The following is a 17,166-nucleotide window of genomic DNA, read 5'->3' on the forward strand; positions in this document are numbered from 1 at the left end:
TGGGGAAGAGTCAACAGCAGTTTCATCAGAGCACAGACTCTCCGTTTGTTTTGCTTTCATTTCCAGAGCAAGTAAAGTTGTGGAGGAACCAAACCCAGTAAGTGTGTGTGTGAGAGAGAGAGGGAGGGGGCAGGGGATTCCCCGGTTTGGAGACACCCCCCCCCCGCTTTAGAAAGCTTTAGAAAGCCGGGGGGAGGGAAATGTCTCCTGGGCACTCTATTATTCCCTGTGGAAAATGATTCCCATAGGGATTAATGGGGAATTGATCCATGGGTGTCAGACCCAGAGTCAAGGAAAAGACAGTTGAAGTTCAAGATCTTTAATCCAGCTTCATGGGCATACACACGCATTGTCGGAACTGACCTCTGTCAGTTCCCCCACCTTATAAGCCTTTGCCCTGACCATTAAAATTCAAGCCAAAGCACACCAAGCAAAAGAGGGGGTTTTGCATGGGATTTTTGCAAAGCTCTCATCACTGCAGGTGCTCGCTATTCATGGTTTGCATCTCCTCCAGCTCTTGCCCTTGGTTACCTAGCACCCTCTGCAGTTGTGTACTAATAATTTCCCAGTCTCCCGCTAGCCCTTGCTACCATTCTGTAAAGGCTGTGGGGGCTGATGGGGGGGGGCAAGTTCAAGGAATAGTTTGCTTTCATATCCATACACCGCTTGGAAGGGGCTCACTTTAGCGGCGCTATGTATGCTGCTGTTGTAAGCATACTCTGCAAAGGGTAGTAGAGTCACCCTATTGTCTTGTTGGAATGATATATAGCAATGTAAGAACTGTTCAAGCACCACATTGGTGCGTTCTGTATGTGGGTGGTAGGCTGAGCTGAGCCCTTGTTCCATTCCCGCTAGTTCACAGAGGTGCGACCAAAATTTAGCAATGAATTGTGGGCCGCGGTCGGAGATTACCTTAGCAGGGAAGGCATGTAGCCTAAAGATGTGCTGGATAAATAACTGAGCCAGCTGCTTGGCCTTGGGGAGTTGCTTACACGGCACAAAATGAGCCTGCTTAGAAAAGTGTTCACTACCACCCAGATCACTGTCTTCCCCATCGAGAGGGGCAGGTCGGTTATGAAGTCCATGGAAATGCATTCCCAGGGGCGCGAGGCAGGGGGAAGTGGTTGCAAATGCCCCGGCGACAACCCCCCTTTTTTAGCCATGATACAGGTGGGGCACTCTGTTGTATATTCTCCCACATCCTTATGCAATCCTGGCCACCAGAATTGTCGCTGAATCAAATGGACTGTCTTTACAAACCCAAAATACCCTCCCAGTTTGGAGTCGTGCGCCCTCTGGATCACTCGTTTACATAACGAGGGGGGCACATAGAGTTTCTCCCCTCGATGCCAAAACCCATCCTCTGCTTTTGTTAACTGTAAATCCTCCTCCAGGGGACTGTTGAGGAAAGCTTGTTTCAGTTCAGTTAGAAGCTCGTGAGGGGGCTCCTTCTCTTGCCGGCTCTGCACACGCGTGGTTACCAATGCGCTTAGTTCACGATCCAAGAAGGGCGTGAACAATGAGTCAATAGCCTCCTCCCACTTGCTATTGTGTTGAGGGAGGTGGGACAATGCGTCTGCCAGTCTCTTGGGGATGTGCCCCTGCTTAAGATTGAACTGTCGAAATAGCCCCACCCATCTTACTTGCTTATTGTTGAGGTTGCGTGTGGCGATGAAGGTGTCCAGGTTTTTATGATCTGTCCAGAGCTCAAATGGTTCCCGCACCCCTTCTAGGTAGTGCCTCCATTTTTCTAGGGCCAGTTTGATGGCAGAGGCTTCCTTGTCCCACACTGACCACTTGCGTTCAGCCGGGCTGAACTTTTGGGACAAATACGTACAGGGGTGCAATTGGCCATCTGGCCCCTCATGGAGTAACACGGCTGCGCGAGCGACGTCGCTCGTGTCACACTGGACCATCGAGGTGTATTAGGCAGGGCTAGGAGGTGAACCAGGAGGTGAACCAGGTGTTCATCAAACACCTTTTGACACTTCCCCGTCCATGGGAGGCTAGAGCTGCCCTCATCAGTTCTGTGAGGGGTAGGGTGATTTCAGCAAAGTTATTGATGAACTCCCTATAGAAATTTGCGAACCTGAGGAAACTCTGGAGTTGTTTACGGGTTCAAGGGGGCTCCCACTCAGCCACGGCTTGTACTTTAGTAGGATCTATTTCCAGCTCCCCCGTGGAAATGCGGTATCCCAAAAAGTAGAGTTCTGTCTTGTGGAACTCACACTTGGACAGTTTGGCAAATAACTTATGCTCGTACAGTGTTTGTAGTACCTCCCTTACCAACTGGATGTGCGAGGGCAGGTCTTATGAGTATATAAAAATGTCATCCGGGTAACAGACCACGCTCTTATATAGGTATTTATGCAATACTTCATTGATTAAGTTCATGAATACCCCTGGCGCCCCCTTAAGGCTGAATAGCATGACCAAGTACTTGTATTGGCCCAGAGGTGTGTTGAAGGCTGTTTTCCACTCGTCCCCCTCATTGATGCGCACCCGAAGGTAAGCATCTCTGAGGTCAAGTTTAGTGAAGATTTTCCCTTGGGACACCTCCCCTAAGAGATCCTGTATGAGGGGGAGGGGGTATGCATTACTCATGGAGATCGCGTTCAAGCCGCGAAAGTCAGTGCAAAGCCATAAACTGCTGTCTTTTTTCTTTCTAAATAGCACCGGAACGGCGTGTGGGGACTTGGCGGGTCCTATGAACCCCTTCCGCGGGTTGAGTTCCAGGAATCTCTGTAGCGCCTCCATCTCCCCCTGACTTATTGAATATAGCTTGGCTTTGGGAAGTGGTTCTCCCTCCACCAGTTCAATAGCACAGTCAGTGGATCTGTTGGGGGGGAAGCTCATCCACCTCTTGGGACGTCAAACACCTTTTGCAAGTCTTGATACTCGGGGGGCAGACTGGGCACTTCAACTTTGGTGACGCAAAGTTTCTCAAGCTTGGGTTGGGGGTGTGGCCCCTTTTTTATTCCACCGGTGACTCTTGCACACCAGATCCAAGAAGTCCTGGTCGGCCAGCCACTCCAGGCTGAGGACGGCTTGGAACTTGGCGGCCGGGGTGATAATGAACATGTGAGGTTCCCAATGCTCTCCCACCCCTAGGGCACACACCTTGGTCCCCGTCCTACATGGCTCCCCCTTCATTGGGCTCCCGTCCATTTGCTCAAACACATAGGATTCTTGTAGGGGCACCATCTTTAATCCTAGAGCTTCCACCATGCTCAGGGATAGTAAGTCTTTGGAGCATCCTGAGTCCAGTAGGGCCTGATGCATGAAAATCATTTCGTAACAGGGTTTACTAGTGTTATGGGTACATAATACAAAGTCCCGGACAATCTCACCCATAGTGGCGCAGCCGTGGCTCTGACCTGCTGTTGTGCACTCCTCACAGAAGGTCTGGGTCGTTTCCCAGCAGCTGTGCCTCTCCGTCCTCTTCCTTGGACTCCTCGGGGACCGGCTCGCGGAACTGCAGCACTGCCGACTTAGCCTTGGCCGTTGGGGCTCTGCTGCTGCCAGTTTTCTTCTTAGCTTCCGCCTTCAGAGGTGTGGAGGTCCACAGCTCCTTTGGCTTGCTGGGGCATTTGCTGGCGATATGATCCCCCCTGGTAATTGAAGCACAACTTCGCTTTGACTCTCCGGTCGTACTCCTCACATGACAGCTGTTCGGGGGCACGCTAGGGTAGATTGAGTCGGGGTGTCTTCTCCCACACTTCTTTGTTGTTTCTTATGGAGGGCAATCATCTTGTTGCGATCCTCTATTTCGCAAGCTAGCTGGGTCCACCCGACCAGGTCCCGTGGTTCCCCCAGTTTCAGGGCTTCTCCATATATGCAAGAATTGATGCCCCTCTTGAATTCCTCGATCCTGACCCCATCATCCTATCGCAGGTACTCTCGGACCGATCCAGCGCCCTGCTTCAAGTCTTGTAGTGTCGCTATCGCCTTGATCTTCTCCTGTAGAGGGTCCTTGAAGTGGCGGCATAGAGCCCTCAGGAGGTCCGCAGCCAAGTTCAGTGCGAGGGATCACTTCTTGAATAGGGTGATATACCACCGGGCCGCCGGGCCTCGGAGGCAGCTGCAATCCGCTCCCCCATCGCTCACATTTGCCGGGCAAGATCCTGCATCTCTTGGATCATGAAGGCGTGCATGGCTTGCATTTCTTCCCGGAGTTGGGTGCTTTGAGCGGCTAAAGCTTCTTGCATCCTGGAAATCCATGGAGCCCCAGTCTTTCCTCCGCACCGTCACAGTGACCGGAGTGACCCGTAGCCCTTCAGGCTTGGGTTTTTCCTCACCGTTCAGTTTAGTAATCCCCGTAGCCTGGTCCTGTTCACCAGCCATCGTGAGTCTGGGGTTAGGCTAGGCCAGGGTGAAAAGGGAGTTCCAACAAAATGTCAGGCGCAGAGTCAAGGAAAAGACAGTTGAAGTTCAAGATCTTTATTCCAGCTTCATGGGCATACACATGCATTGTCGGAACTGACCTCTCTGTCAGTTCCCCCAACTTATAAACCTTTGCCCTGACCATTATAATTCAAGCCAAAGCACTCCAAGCAAAAGCGGGGTTTTGCACGGGGTTTTTGCAAAGCTCTCATCACTGCAGGTGCTCGCTATCAGTTCACGGTTCGCATCTCCTCCAGCTCTTGCCCTTGGTTACCTAGCAACTAGCCAATTCCCAGACATGCCATCCTCCCTCCAGATGAGCAACAAGTTACAGTTATATCAAAGGCATAGCACGTGCAGCATAGCATGGAAGCACAGCCTAGCATTATACAACAGAATACACATGACAAGAGGAACAAGATGGAGTGACTCTTGATAGTGTGTATCTGGGACTCTGGGGGGGGATGTTCTTTGATGTAGAGGCACCAAATTTGCAGCATAGCATCTGATGCCTTTCCTCAAAACACCCTCCAAGTTTCAAAAGGATTGGACCAGGGGGTCCAATTCTATGAGCCCCCAAAGAAGGTGCCCCTATCCTTCATTATTTCTAATGGAGGGAAGGTATTAAGAAGATGTGAAGTCCCTTTCAATGTGATGGCCAGAACTCCCTTTAGAGTTCAATTGTACTTGTTCCAACCTTGCTCATGACTCCACCCCCAATGTTTCCTGGCTCCACCCCCAAAGTCCCCAGATATTTCTTGAATTGGACTTGGCAACCCTAAGAGAGTTAACACCTTGATCAACAACTTTTATCCTAGCAACTAATATAAAAAGTTACCTAATGACCTGAGAGACTGTTTTTCTTTGCCCAAAATCTATTTGTGCACTAACCAAAGTCAGCAAAGCAAGTCCTGACAAAATTGGGGGAGGGGGGCTTTTTGCACTACTCCAACTGTGCAGTTTATACTGCCTATTTTAACAAAACCTACCATGTGGATATACAGAGAGAGGTGCAGGACTTGTATGTTGATGAGAGATTGCTGTATGCTTGATGGCGTATCCACCGAACGAATATCTATTCCTAGTATGCTTCCAACTGATTCATGGATCAGTTCCATACTGAAGCTGTTCTCCAGAAACCAACTGATGATGTTAATGGAGTTGGTTTTTATAACCTGCTTTTCTCTACCCTAAGGAGTCTCAAAGTTGCTTACAATCTCTCCTCTTCCCACAACAATCACCCTGTGAGGTAGGTGGGGCTGAGAAAGTTCTGAGAGAACTGTGACTGGCCCACGGGCACCCAGCAGGGCTTTTTTCGAAGAAGTGGGGAATCTGCTCCGGTTCTCCAGATTTGAATCCACTGTCCCTAATCACTACACTATGCTGGCATATATAATTACAACAAAGGAGCCACACATCAGTATACACTAAGCCACTGAAATAATTCTCAGAATTTGTTGTCCACATAAGAGTGGTTATGTTCTATTTACCAAAGTCAGCATGGGAAGGAATGCCATTTTCAAAAAATGAGGTGACTTGTGCTTTTACTTCAGAGCAGGACATCACTGTTTGCCTATTCCACCCAGCTATTTAGCCACACATCTACTAACCCTACATCCAGTCCTCAGGGAACAATTTGTATAGCCCTTCTCTATAAGACTGAAGAGCCCCGTGGCGCAGAGTGTTAAAGCTGCAGCAATGCAGTCCTAAACTCTGCTCACAACTGGAGTTTGATCTCTGGCAGAAGTTGGGTTTTCAGGTAGCCGGCTCGAGGTTAACTCAGCCTTCCATCCTTCTGAGGTCGGTAAAATGAGTACCCCGCTTGCTGGGGGGAAAGTGTAGATGACTGGGGAAGGCAATGACAAACCACCCTGTAAAAAGTCTGCCGTGAAAACGTGAAAGCAACGTCACCCCAGAGTCGGAAACGACTGGTGCTTGCATAGGGGACCTTTCCTTTCCTTCTCTATAAGACTACACAGTTTCACTTAACTCCAGATGAACTTTCCAAGCTTTCCCTCTTAATTCAGTTTTTCCCTTCAGGAACAACATGCTGAGGAATGTGTAAACAATCTTTGCTATATTGAATAGGTGTACTCTTGTTTCCTTCTTACTCTTGCTTCCTTCCTCCCTGCACAGCAACATCTCATTGTTTACCAGGACAATTTCTTAATTTCATGGTCACACAATTTGCTAGAGTTGTAGAATTTGCTACCACATGATGTAGTGATGACCATTAACATAGATGGCTTTTTAAAAGGATATAACAAATGCACAGATGATAGATGCATCACTAGGACAGCTAACTGAAGCCTCCATGCTCAGAGACAATATACTTCTGAATGTCAATTACTGAAAGAGACAACTAAAGGTAGAAGATTAACCCTCTGTTTCCCACTTATAAGCCGTCTGGGGCATCTGGTAGGCTATTTTGGAAAACACAATACTTGACTAGATGGACTATTGATTGGATATTGAAGGATCTTCTGTATGTGATATTTGGAGCCCTAGCACAAAGTCTTCCAAAGTCTAAAATAGACAATACATGCATTGATTTTTCTAAGATTAACATTACTAAAGGAAATTTAATGACTGCATGTAGAGAGATGGCCAGTTAAATAATTTTTTTAACTTCCTTGAAACAATGGATTACAAGGTTAGAAAGTGTGACAACCTGACCAGGTTTTGTGGAAAATGAGGGGTGGGGGGGTGACGTAAAAAAAATTGAGTGACAGCTTTAAAAGCAAGAATTTAATTGGAAAAAATATATAAATAAATACAATACATGTTTCCTCCATGATGCTGCTAATTGTCAAGAAGTAATTCAGGGGAATCTGTACCAAGAAGTTTACAAAAGTCAAAATATACTGGCACAAGCTGGGAAGAAGAAAATGAAGGAATATTTTAAGGACTATATCTTTTGTGTCTCTGATTTTCCCTTCTTCTGAGAACTTGACTTCCAGGTGGGTTTTTGCAGGCCTTGTATAAATATTTCAACTCTAATAGCTTTGAAAATACACTGCTAATCATTCACTTTGGAGTCTGGATGATCTTAAAATTCATTCAAACTTACTCTCACAATGAAGGTTGAGTTGGGATTTTGTGAGTTTATAGTTCACTTGCAATAACCTTTAAGAGTGTAATATCTTCTGACACTGTGTTCCCTAGTATCCTACCAGACATTACATAAAACAGACTGGATTCTAATATAAATACTGACAATTTCTTGAGAGGCAATAATTTTCAAAAAGCTTTAACAACAAAAATAATAGTGTCTTTATTGCAACAATCATGAACATCTATTTTAAGTCATTTGAAATATTTGCCTTATTTGGCTAATACTGTTTGACATATTCAAACTCTGGAGCAAGAAAGAAAAAGAAGGGGGGAGATAATGGTTATGTTCTTCAACAAGCTGTCTTTACTGAGTCATCTTAGTGTAAAAGTCAGCAACTGGTAGCCCCAGGGTCAAAGCTAGCTTTTGACAGGTGTCACATGCCTCTCAGGAGCTAACCCAGTGGTAATGGGCAGTGGTGGGATAAGAAGCTAGGGTGATAGGAGTTATGAAGACTCAGAGAAAAAGAGGAAGTGAAGTTCTGGCCCACCAGCCTGCACAGCCTTCTTAAATCCTTGCTTTGACAAATTAGTTGCTGATCAGAGTCTTACTAAGACCATTCCAAAGTAAGTGTCTCAAGGACTATAGTCTCAGATTAGTCCTACAGCAGCCTGCAGAAGTAACTGAAGACTTAAACTTAACTCTGTAACAGTTCTATAGACTTCAGCAGGGCAAGTTTGCCTTTGAAGATGACAGCCCCACATGCTTATGTATCATCATATTGTATATCCCTCAATTAACTCAAAGAAGCACTATTTCCGGGTTCCATAATCCCATTATCATGCCTATTAGACTCTACTTTCCCAATCAATAGGAATGTATAGAATATCATTACAGTCCAGTGGAAACAACTCCAAGAATTGTTCCCACCTGAAATTCAAGCATCTCCCTGTAAGGGAAGAACACAGCCTCCCACTTTGAGTGGTGCACCACAACCACAAAAATATCTCAGACAGCAGGTTTTGGAAAAGACCCTTCTCTGCCTGAGATCCTGAAAAGCTGCTGCCAGTCATGGCAGACAATACTAAGCTAGAAGGACCAGTGCTAAAAACAGCATTCTTGCATCATGCAGAACCAACCCAAGGGATCCTCTGTAAGCATCTCTAGCCTGATTATGCTGTAATGTCTGTAATAAAAGAATAACTTTATTACGCATTTCTGGCATCTCTGCAAAATCCTTCTTTTTGTCTTAATACATAAAGGCTATCACATGGTAACTTAGACTACACGCACAACTCATTGGGAACACTTTCAAGAGTGCGATCACACTAGCAGTTTGGCCAATATAGCCACCCCTCCACTCCAGATTAAATGATCATGATTACACACACACATATCTGCTTCCCATGCCCCACTCATTCTTACCGTCACACTATAATGACTCCCAGGTGGATTAAATAGCCACCAGCAAATTCTGGTGGCTTCCCTGGTGAAGCCCTTCCATGGCAGATTTCTAGCCATCTGATTGTCCCAGTGTACCATGGAAACGCATGAGACGTGTGATCGTTCCACTCCATTTCTGGTGTGTCCTTCCCCCCCACCAATCTGACTCTGATGTGTGTTTCAGCACCCCATAGAATCGGCCAGGAGTGTGTGTGTTCTGGTCTGCTTCTGCACACGCACAGCAGGAAGTTGGGGGGAAAACACCCAACTCAGCCATGGGTCCATGGTTGTGGTGTGTTAACAATGTAGACAACCAACCACAGGCCCATGGCACTATGATGCCAGCTTAGGAGGCACTTACTGACATAAACTATCCCAAACTCACACAGCTTATATAAAGCCAAGATACTACCATGGCAACCTGCCCATCTGACCACATTCCAACATATGCCTTACTGAAAAGAATGGGAATTGCAGAAGGGTTTCTATTCATCTGAGTGAGGTTTAAACTCAAGATGTTCCCGTGGATAATGTGTCTATGTAGAGATCTGGAAGCACACATAGATGTTATCATTTCTAGTGCATATATGCAGAAAGAACCAGTTTCCAAACCAGTATCTCCCACTCAAGTCTTCATTCTTACAGATGAATATTCAACAGTTACTTATCTGATTTACTTGCACAGCATGCTTTTTCATAGCCAGACTAGTTATACTATATCATCTCTTCAATACTTCCTGCCATTTGCTTTGGTGGCCCATAGACCAGCAAGCTAAAAGGAATAGGAACCAACTTGAACAGAGTGCCTGCTTGTTTTAATTACCCCCTACCTCCCCAATGTAATCTAGAAACATATGAGCTTCTTATAATTTTTATATTAGGTATCATATTAAGATGTAACTAACTGCATAAATATGAAACTGGATAGGTTACAGTAGTCAACACTGCAATCCCTAGAAGAGCTATACCCTTCTCCTTAATCTTAAGCGTATCTTTGCTTAGGGCAACATTGCAAACGTGTTATGGCAAAAAACTTAGAAAACAAAAATTCAGAAAGCAACATAATTTAACTCTGATATCAGAAAAAAAACACCAGATATCTTCTTCCCACAGAGTAATACCATAGCGACATGAACAGAAGCAGAAGCACATCAAGCAGTTATTCAGTATTTTCTTTTCCCAAGAGCCATATATTACATTATGCATTCAATCACAGAGGAATTGTCATTGTAATAATCAAAAGGCTGTGGACATTAAAATGTCAGGAAAAGTAGGTAGTAAGTGATGGAACCATCAGTCTCGGAGGACAGATTATGTGAATCAGCCAAGAGAAGAAGACTTCAGACCTAATCCACTTGCATGCTTATAAACCCAACTATAGTCAACTGGATTAAACTTGCACATGGTTTTAGGGCTACAGCCTTAAAAAGCTGGAAACAGAATGTTAACATGTGGTTAAGAGGGGTAGCAAGCCTACTGTAAATGAAGAACTGAATGAAATGATTGTTTAGGCTCCACTAAAGGAGCCCAAATAAAAAGCACAGAGCACATTTCTAAAAACTTGTCATAACTGCAACGTGTTAATCAGCTTCTGGCAATGAACTGCAAGGGCTTCATGCCCACATCACTATCTGGATACTAAAAAGGTAAAGGTAGACCCCTGTGCAAGGACCAGTCGTTTCTGACTCTGGGCTGACTTTGCTTTCACGTTTTCACAGCAGACTTTTTACAGGGTGGTTTGCCATTGCCTTCCCCAGTCATCTACGCTTTCCCCCCAGCAAGCTGAGTACTCATTTTACCGACCTCAGAAGGATGGAAGGCGGAGACAACCTGAGCCGGCTACCTGAAACCAGCTTCCGCCAGGATCGAACTCAGGTCGTGAGAAGAGAGTTCAGACTGCAGTACTGCAGCTTTACCACTCTGCTCCACAGGGCTGTTATCTGGATACTAGTCCTTTTCATATTACAGTTCCCAATTTTACTCACTGATAATCCCACACATCCCCACTGAAGGTTGCTTCCCCAAGATGTTTTTAAAGATCATGCAATACGTGGCATTAAACACCAACTTGGCATTAAACACCAAACAGAATCTATTTATGAACCCTCAACTTCAACCAATTACCTGCCATACACACCGGCAGGCTTGTGATTGCTATAGGATACCTAAACAATTACAAAATCTTCCTAACCCATACTGGACACTGTAGATAACTCAAGACAATGACACAGGCATGTACCACCTGATTTGTTGCAATGAGCACTGTATGAACACAGACATCAAAATTCTGTCCACTTAAACTTACATGTATCACAGATAATTCCTCTTCTTTTAAAAAAATCCTGTAACTTGTTCCTATCAAGGCTAGCGTTATTTTTCTCACTCTAATCCAGAGATATCAAACATAAGGGCAGAACCAGCTGCTGGGGGGGTAGCGGGTGGAGCCACTCTGATTGTGGCTTCAGAACAGCAGAACAATCTTGCCTGCAGCAGTCAAGGAAAACCCTTTGCTTCAATGGCAGCCTCACTGGTGAGTCAGGAGCAAATGCAGCTGCCTTCATTCCAGCTCAGGTGAGGTTGCATGTCTCTGCTTGGTCTGCAGCTCTGGGGATGCTGTCCTGGATGGCCATGGAGATTGGTGTTTGCATATGGGGGGGGATGAAGATGATCCTCTGCTGCGGCCTGCTGGTGGCCAGCACTGCTGCTGTATTTGGGCTCCCATGCAGTGGCTGTGCTTTGGCCCATGGGGGAGGTGGTTCTTTGGCAGTTTCTCCCACGCATCAGGGGCCTAGTCCTGCCACCAAGCATGCAACTCAGCAGCCAGGCCCCCTCTCCCATGCTCCACCCGGAAACCTTCAGCCATAGGCAGCTTCCACCTTAAGGGGGGCAGTGCTGGCAATATCCAGTTATACTGATTGCTGAGTGGCCTGGGGTCTCTGCCACATGCATAGCCTTGTGCGCATGGTATCTGCCCCACCACTGTCAGACAATTTGCTGCCACTGCATGGGAGTGGTGCAGCTTGCCAACAAACTCTGGTTTAAGCCCCAAGTATTGCCCCACAATGGATCACCTGGAGACCTTGGCTGGAGATAGCCACATGAGCATCTCCAGTTTATCAGGCTTCACTTGGCCTGGGTCCCATCATGCACATGGCCTGAGACCTGGCTGCTGCCCCCTCACTTCCACAGGTGGGGGGTTAGTTCAAGATCTTCCCAGTCCCCTTCCATAGCGCCTCAGTGGTAGGGGAGAGATCACAACACCCAGCTGCTTCACATTTTTACCCTGGGGCTCACAGTATTGAAAGTGGAAGTGGGCTGAGGAAGGGGTTTGGCACACACCCCTCCCAAGCAGCACCCATGGGGCCTTGCAGTGAAGACACATCAACTTGGAGCTTACCAGCTGTTATCCTTTTTAAAGTTTATATCTCTGGTACCTGGCATTACATTTTATGGCATGCAAGACCTGGCCTAACAGTCACATTTGTGTCAGTTCTGGCCTATGTAAGAAATGAGTTCAACACCTCTGCTCTAATCCACCAAAGTATGGTCGAGCTCTCACAGCCTCACCCCTCAAGAAGTAAGAGCAGCTTCTTCACTAGATTGGGGTGAGACAAGATGGGGATTCTTGTCATGCAGCATAGGTTACTGCACACAAATACAATGGATGGCACCCTCCATGTTGACATTTATAAGCAAACTGATTTGTAAATACTTCTAATAAAAACAGACTAACTTCATTGTTATCACTAGTGTTAGAACTGATTAACACCAACATGCCACTTCACTAGAACAAGTAGACAAGCCAGGAATGCACTTTCACTTTAGTAAGTCACTAGAACATACTTCTTAGTAAACATACTTCTCAGCCTGTGACTGAAAGTGAACTGTATTCCAAACCATTTCCATTCACTGTATTCCAAAGCAATTCCATTCACATCAATTACAAAATCCAGAAACCTTTAAAAAAATATTACACACAGAGAGTCACTGAAACCCTCCCCCACATCCACTTAACAGATATAAATTTAAATTTTGGATAACTAGTTTATTCCTAATGTAAAGCAGCCAACAGTTACCTGCTGGTTAAAACTACAAGATGCAATCAGAAGACTGATTTTTTAAAAAATAAAAAACCTCCTATTTCTCTTGTTTTAAAAATCCACTTTTGGCTTAAAAAAACAAAAGCACCCTCCATTAACAAAGACCCCACCCAGGGGGACCAGTAATCTGCTTTGCAAACATTCCAACATGCGTTCCAGTCTGTGCTTCACATTTCCATTTTTTTACCTCGAGACAATTTTTCCCCCTCAAAGCTGAAAGCTGTCCAAAAAAACAGGACCACACACAAGCACAGTGCTACAGAGCTGTGCTGATCACGTTCCTCCTGTTTCTGCTGCTGCTAAGGACACACACACACACACAAAATGGCGGAGGGGGTGGGCTACTTTCCAGACAGACTTTCCTTTCATGCACTTGAAACAGTCAACTCCGAACTAACCTCCTGCCCCTGCCCTGACACCACAGTCTTCTCACAGGACACACAGGCAGAGAGAGACTGTGTACCCCACAAAATGAGTCCACCACAGCGAGTCACCCTGCTTTTCACCCCACACTGTAGCCCTCCTCTTCCTCCTCCAATTGCACCTCACAAAACATTGCCCTCCGGAATGGATTACAGCTCTCTCAGTATATTCCACCTGGCCTCCAGCCAATGCTGCAGAAAAAACAACCATTCCTCCTTGGCGAGAGGGGAACTTGGGGAAAAAAAAGATGTCAACTAAAAGCAGAAAATTACCCCCCTAAAAGAGCAATAAGAAACAGGATCAAATCTTACCTTCTACCCACAGCTCTTCCACATTGGTTTCGAGATTAGCCGCTCTTAATCCCACAGCAAAAGCCCCAAATATCAGAAGGCCAACCACCAAAAATTTCCCGCAGTTTTTTTGAATGTAACAGCCCAGTTTAAACAACAGTCTCTGAAACTTTGCTCTTAGCCACAGTGGTGCTTTTCTTCCAGTAGCCTTTCCCTGAAATGCAAGGAAAGTTTGATAAATCAAGGAACTGTTAATCGTGTATTTATCATGTTTTTAGGCAGACTTCCAGATGAAGGCACAAACACACACATGAAATAACCAGTTACAAGCATCACAGCCTACGTCACAATGGTGACAGTAACATGACAGATTGAGGTACTGGGGAGGCATGTCTGCACCCTGTGCCAATCAGTCCCCACATGTACACAGTGAGCAACTCTGTGGAACACCTTGTGTTTTTGCAGATGGCTCTCCTATTCATAAATCAAGGCAGGCGGCTGGATTACATCACAGCTGGAGTTCTGGATAAATGAGACAGACAGTACACGCTCCCTTATCAAAGCAACCCAGCCACTGCCTTCTCCTTAGGCAATCACCCCTATTGCTTCCATTTGCAAAATAACATCATTAATAGGAAGAACAAATACTCCAAAATCTATGCAGAACACATCAATAACAACTGAACATGTCAAGCAATATTATCTGGGGGGAGGGGAGTCAGAGAATGACCTCCTTTTTGTTCTGGAAGGGGGCTAGAAGAAACTACTTAATCGGAAGTTGTTGCCAGTTTGCCCCCCCCCCCCTCACTGTCTCTGAAGCCTCCAGCTTGGTAGTAAATGCAGGGCCCCACGTAGTCAGCAGCACTTAACATCGTATGCTTAATACTTATTCGTTTCCATAAGATTTGGAGAAGATGTGTGATCAGAATTAGGAAGCAGAGAGTAGCAATCTAAAAGTTACTACAATATTTATGAACGGAAGAGGGCAGCCACATGGATGTCTTGCTTTTCCCTAAAGCCTTAAAAAAAAACCCAAACTCCTGTGCTCACTGAAATGAAACGATCACTAAGGAAAAGCAAGGCTGTTAACTTTGAACTTTCCCTGCAAATTTAACTCTCTTTTCCCGGACGCGATCATTTTCCTGAGGGCAAAAAGGGATTGTGAAGGGATGTTCACTCTTGACCACAGCAAGGGGAAACGGAAGGTAGCAATTTGTTTACAACTTTCACTTGCTTTCTCTGCAGCTGGAGTCGAAACACTGGCCTGGCAAGCAACCACGCTTACAGGGAGCAAAGGCTGCGCTGTGGCGGGAGGAGGTGGCAAGGATGAATTAAGCATTAGAGGTCTTGGGGTTTCTTTAAAGACTTACAGGAGTTGGGCACAAATAAAAACCTGAAGGAGATTGAGGGGGAGGGGCTACCCAGTGATCATCAATGGGTACAAGGGAAATTAAAACAAAGCAAAAGAGTGAAGCCATCCCGGGTAAATTTAATGAGGGAAACTCATGTGTAGGCGCAGAGAGACAGAAGTGGGTCCAAGACAGGAAGGAAGGAGGGCTGGCAGTATACGAGCCGCGGACATCCACACACACATGCTGCACTTTCTCCCAGCATTTTATTGACGATCCTGCCCTTTCCACCACCACCACCTCCTCTTCCCCTCCCAATACACTAGGAGAAAAAGAAATTCCGGCGAGGAAAAGAGAGCTCGAAAGGCACCTTTGCTATCTGCTCCAAGGCGAATGCTGCATCGCAGTAGCTGGGGCGCTGCATATATTCCAGATCCGGCGGCGTGACGCGCCTGTTCCCGCCGGTCCGTCTCCTGGTGCCGCTTCTGCCCGGCCGATCTGGCTCTCTGCAGCCGCCTCCTTCGCCGCCGCCACCGCTGCTGTTCTCCGGCTCGGAGGCATTAACAGCTGAGGCCATGTTGCCGCCGCGGAGCCGGGGCTGCTGCTGCCGCCGCTGTTGTTTTGGCGACCCAGAGGCTGGGTCCTCTGTGGTTCCCCCCAGCGCGCTGGGGCTGCTGCTTTGTGGCGATCCAGGGGGACTGGGGGATGGCTGGCTGGGGGGCGATTCTCCGCTGCTGCTGACAGACCACTTCTTCATACCGCGTTGGCTGCTGCTGCTGCTGTAGCTGCTCCCGGCGAGTCAGACCCTGAGCCTTCCATTGCAACATTTCGCGAGGATCCGGAGGTCTTTGCTGCTGCGGCTTCCCACATCCAGTGTGTGTGCGTGAGTGGGGCCAGGGAAGCTCAGCGGGCTCGCCTTCCCCCCACCGCTTCTCCTCCGGCGTGAATCGCTCTCCAGACTCCTCAGCGTTCGGCCACTTGAAGAAAAGCCAGACTCCCTCCGGTCTCTTTTCTTGCCAAGCAAAGCGAAGGAGGGCTGGAGAGAGCCTTGATCTCAGTGCTGCTGCTGCTCCGTCTCGGCATGCTGTACCATTCTGTCTGGGTGCAGAGCTGTCTCTAAGGGCTCGCCAGGCTCCCTTCTCGATGCGTGTGTCTCTCGCTCTTTCTTCCTCGGCGTGTATGCAGCAGCAAGCAGCAGCTCCCTTGCTTCAATAGATGAGCAAAAGGAGGAGGGGAGAACTCTCTCCATTTGGAAAAGGGGAAGGAGGAGGGGTGAAAGGGAGAGAGGAGAGAGAAAGGGGGAAAAGAGCTGAAATCCCGCCCCTGGGGCTGTCAGATGGCTTGGGTTTCTGGGCTACGATTGGCTCAAAGAGGGCAGAAATTACTCAGCAAACATGACTATTATTAGCTGCTTAGCAACAGCTCACCAAAGTAGAGAGACCACCCAGGCAGGCAACCCTTGTGTGTGCATCTCCAGCTTCAGGGGAGCCTTAAAGAGATCCAGCCTTCTTTGCATGCAATACTTCCATTAAGGAATGCTTCGCTCTTTCCCCCCACCCCTCCTTTCTCTTTTCTTTTCAAGAACGTTTTCAGCAGAGAGGGAAAAGCGTGAGAGGGAAGGAGAGGCTTTTAAAAACAAACATACGCATAGAATTTCCTTGCGATCGACATCCTAACACATACATGCACGTATATATATATTTCTTTTAAGGAACAAGAGAGAGAGAGATTTCCGAAGTCCTTAAAAGCAAATCCTTTTGGAGGCACTTTGGCCTCAAGCTGCAACGAATCCTGGGAGGTCCAAGCTGAATTCCCAGGCTTGCACAGATAATGACAGGGTGGTGGATACCGCGGTGCACAGAGCCAGATTTCTCTCTTTCTTTGAACCAAAGAGAAGCCTTTACAAGAAAACAACCAGTTGCATTTAGAAAAGACCACAATGAAACCTTAATACTTGAAATAACAGATTTAAAACTTGAATTAGCCAAGTTGCCTGCTTAAACTCTTGAGGAATTCCAGCATAACAAACACGAACAAGAGCAAAAATTGCAGCTGGCGAATACTTCTAAACACTATTTTTTTTTTCTTTCAGATTTGGCAGTCGTGCTGTTTATGGTCATGTATTT

The 17,166-nt window shown here is 46.6% G+C and overlaps 1 protein-coding gene across 2 annotated transcripts in view; it reads right to left on the reverse strand.

Moving 5' to 3' along the window:
* The window catches only part of PTCH1 (patched 1), a 154,235-nt gene extending 137,929 nt beyond the window's left edge, over window positions 1-16,306 (reverse strand). For both annotated transcript variants that reach the window (XR_009555261.1, XM_060235456.1), the window contains exons 1-2: window positions 15,411-16,306; window positions 13,713-13,905 (exon numbers count right to left, since the gene is read on the reverse strand). Coding sequence is in view for 1 of the 2 variants with exons in the window: in XM_060235456.1 (XP_060091439.1) it covers window positions 13,713-13,905; window positions 15,411-15,797 (580 nt within the window). In the remaining variant the exon portion in view is untranslated. The remainder of the gene's footprint in view (window positions 1-13,712; window positions 13,906-15,410) is intronic.
* Between the last annotated feature and the right edge of the window lie 860 nt (window positions 16,307-17,166).

The sequence above is a fragment of the Heteronotia binoei genome, chromosome 4 (assembly GCF_032191835.1).
Source record: "Heteronotia binoei isolate CCM8104 ecotype False Entrance Well chromosome 4, APGP_CSIRO_Hbin_v1, whole genome shotgun sequence".
Taxonomy (NCBI): Eukaryota; Metazoa; Chordata; class Lepidosauria; order Squamata; family Gekkonidae; genus Heteronotia; species Heteronotia binoei.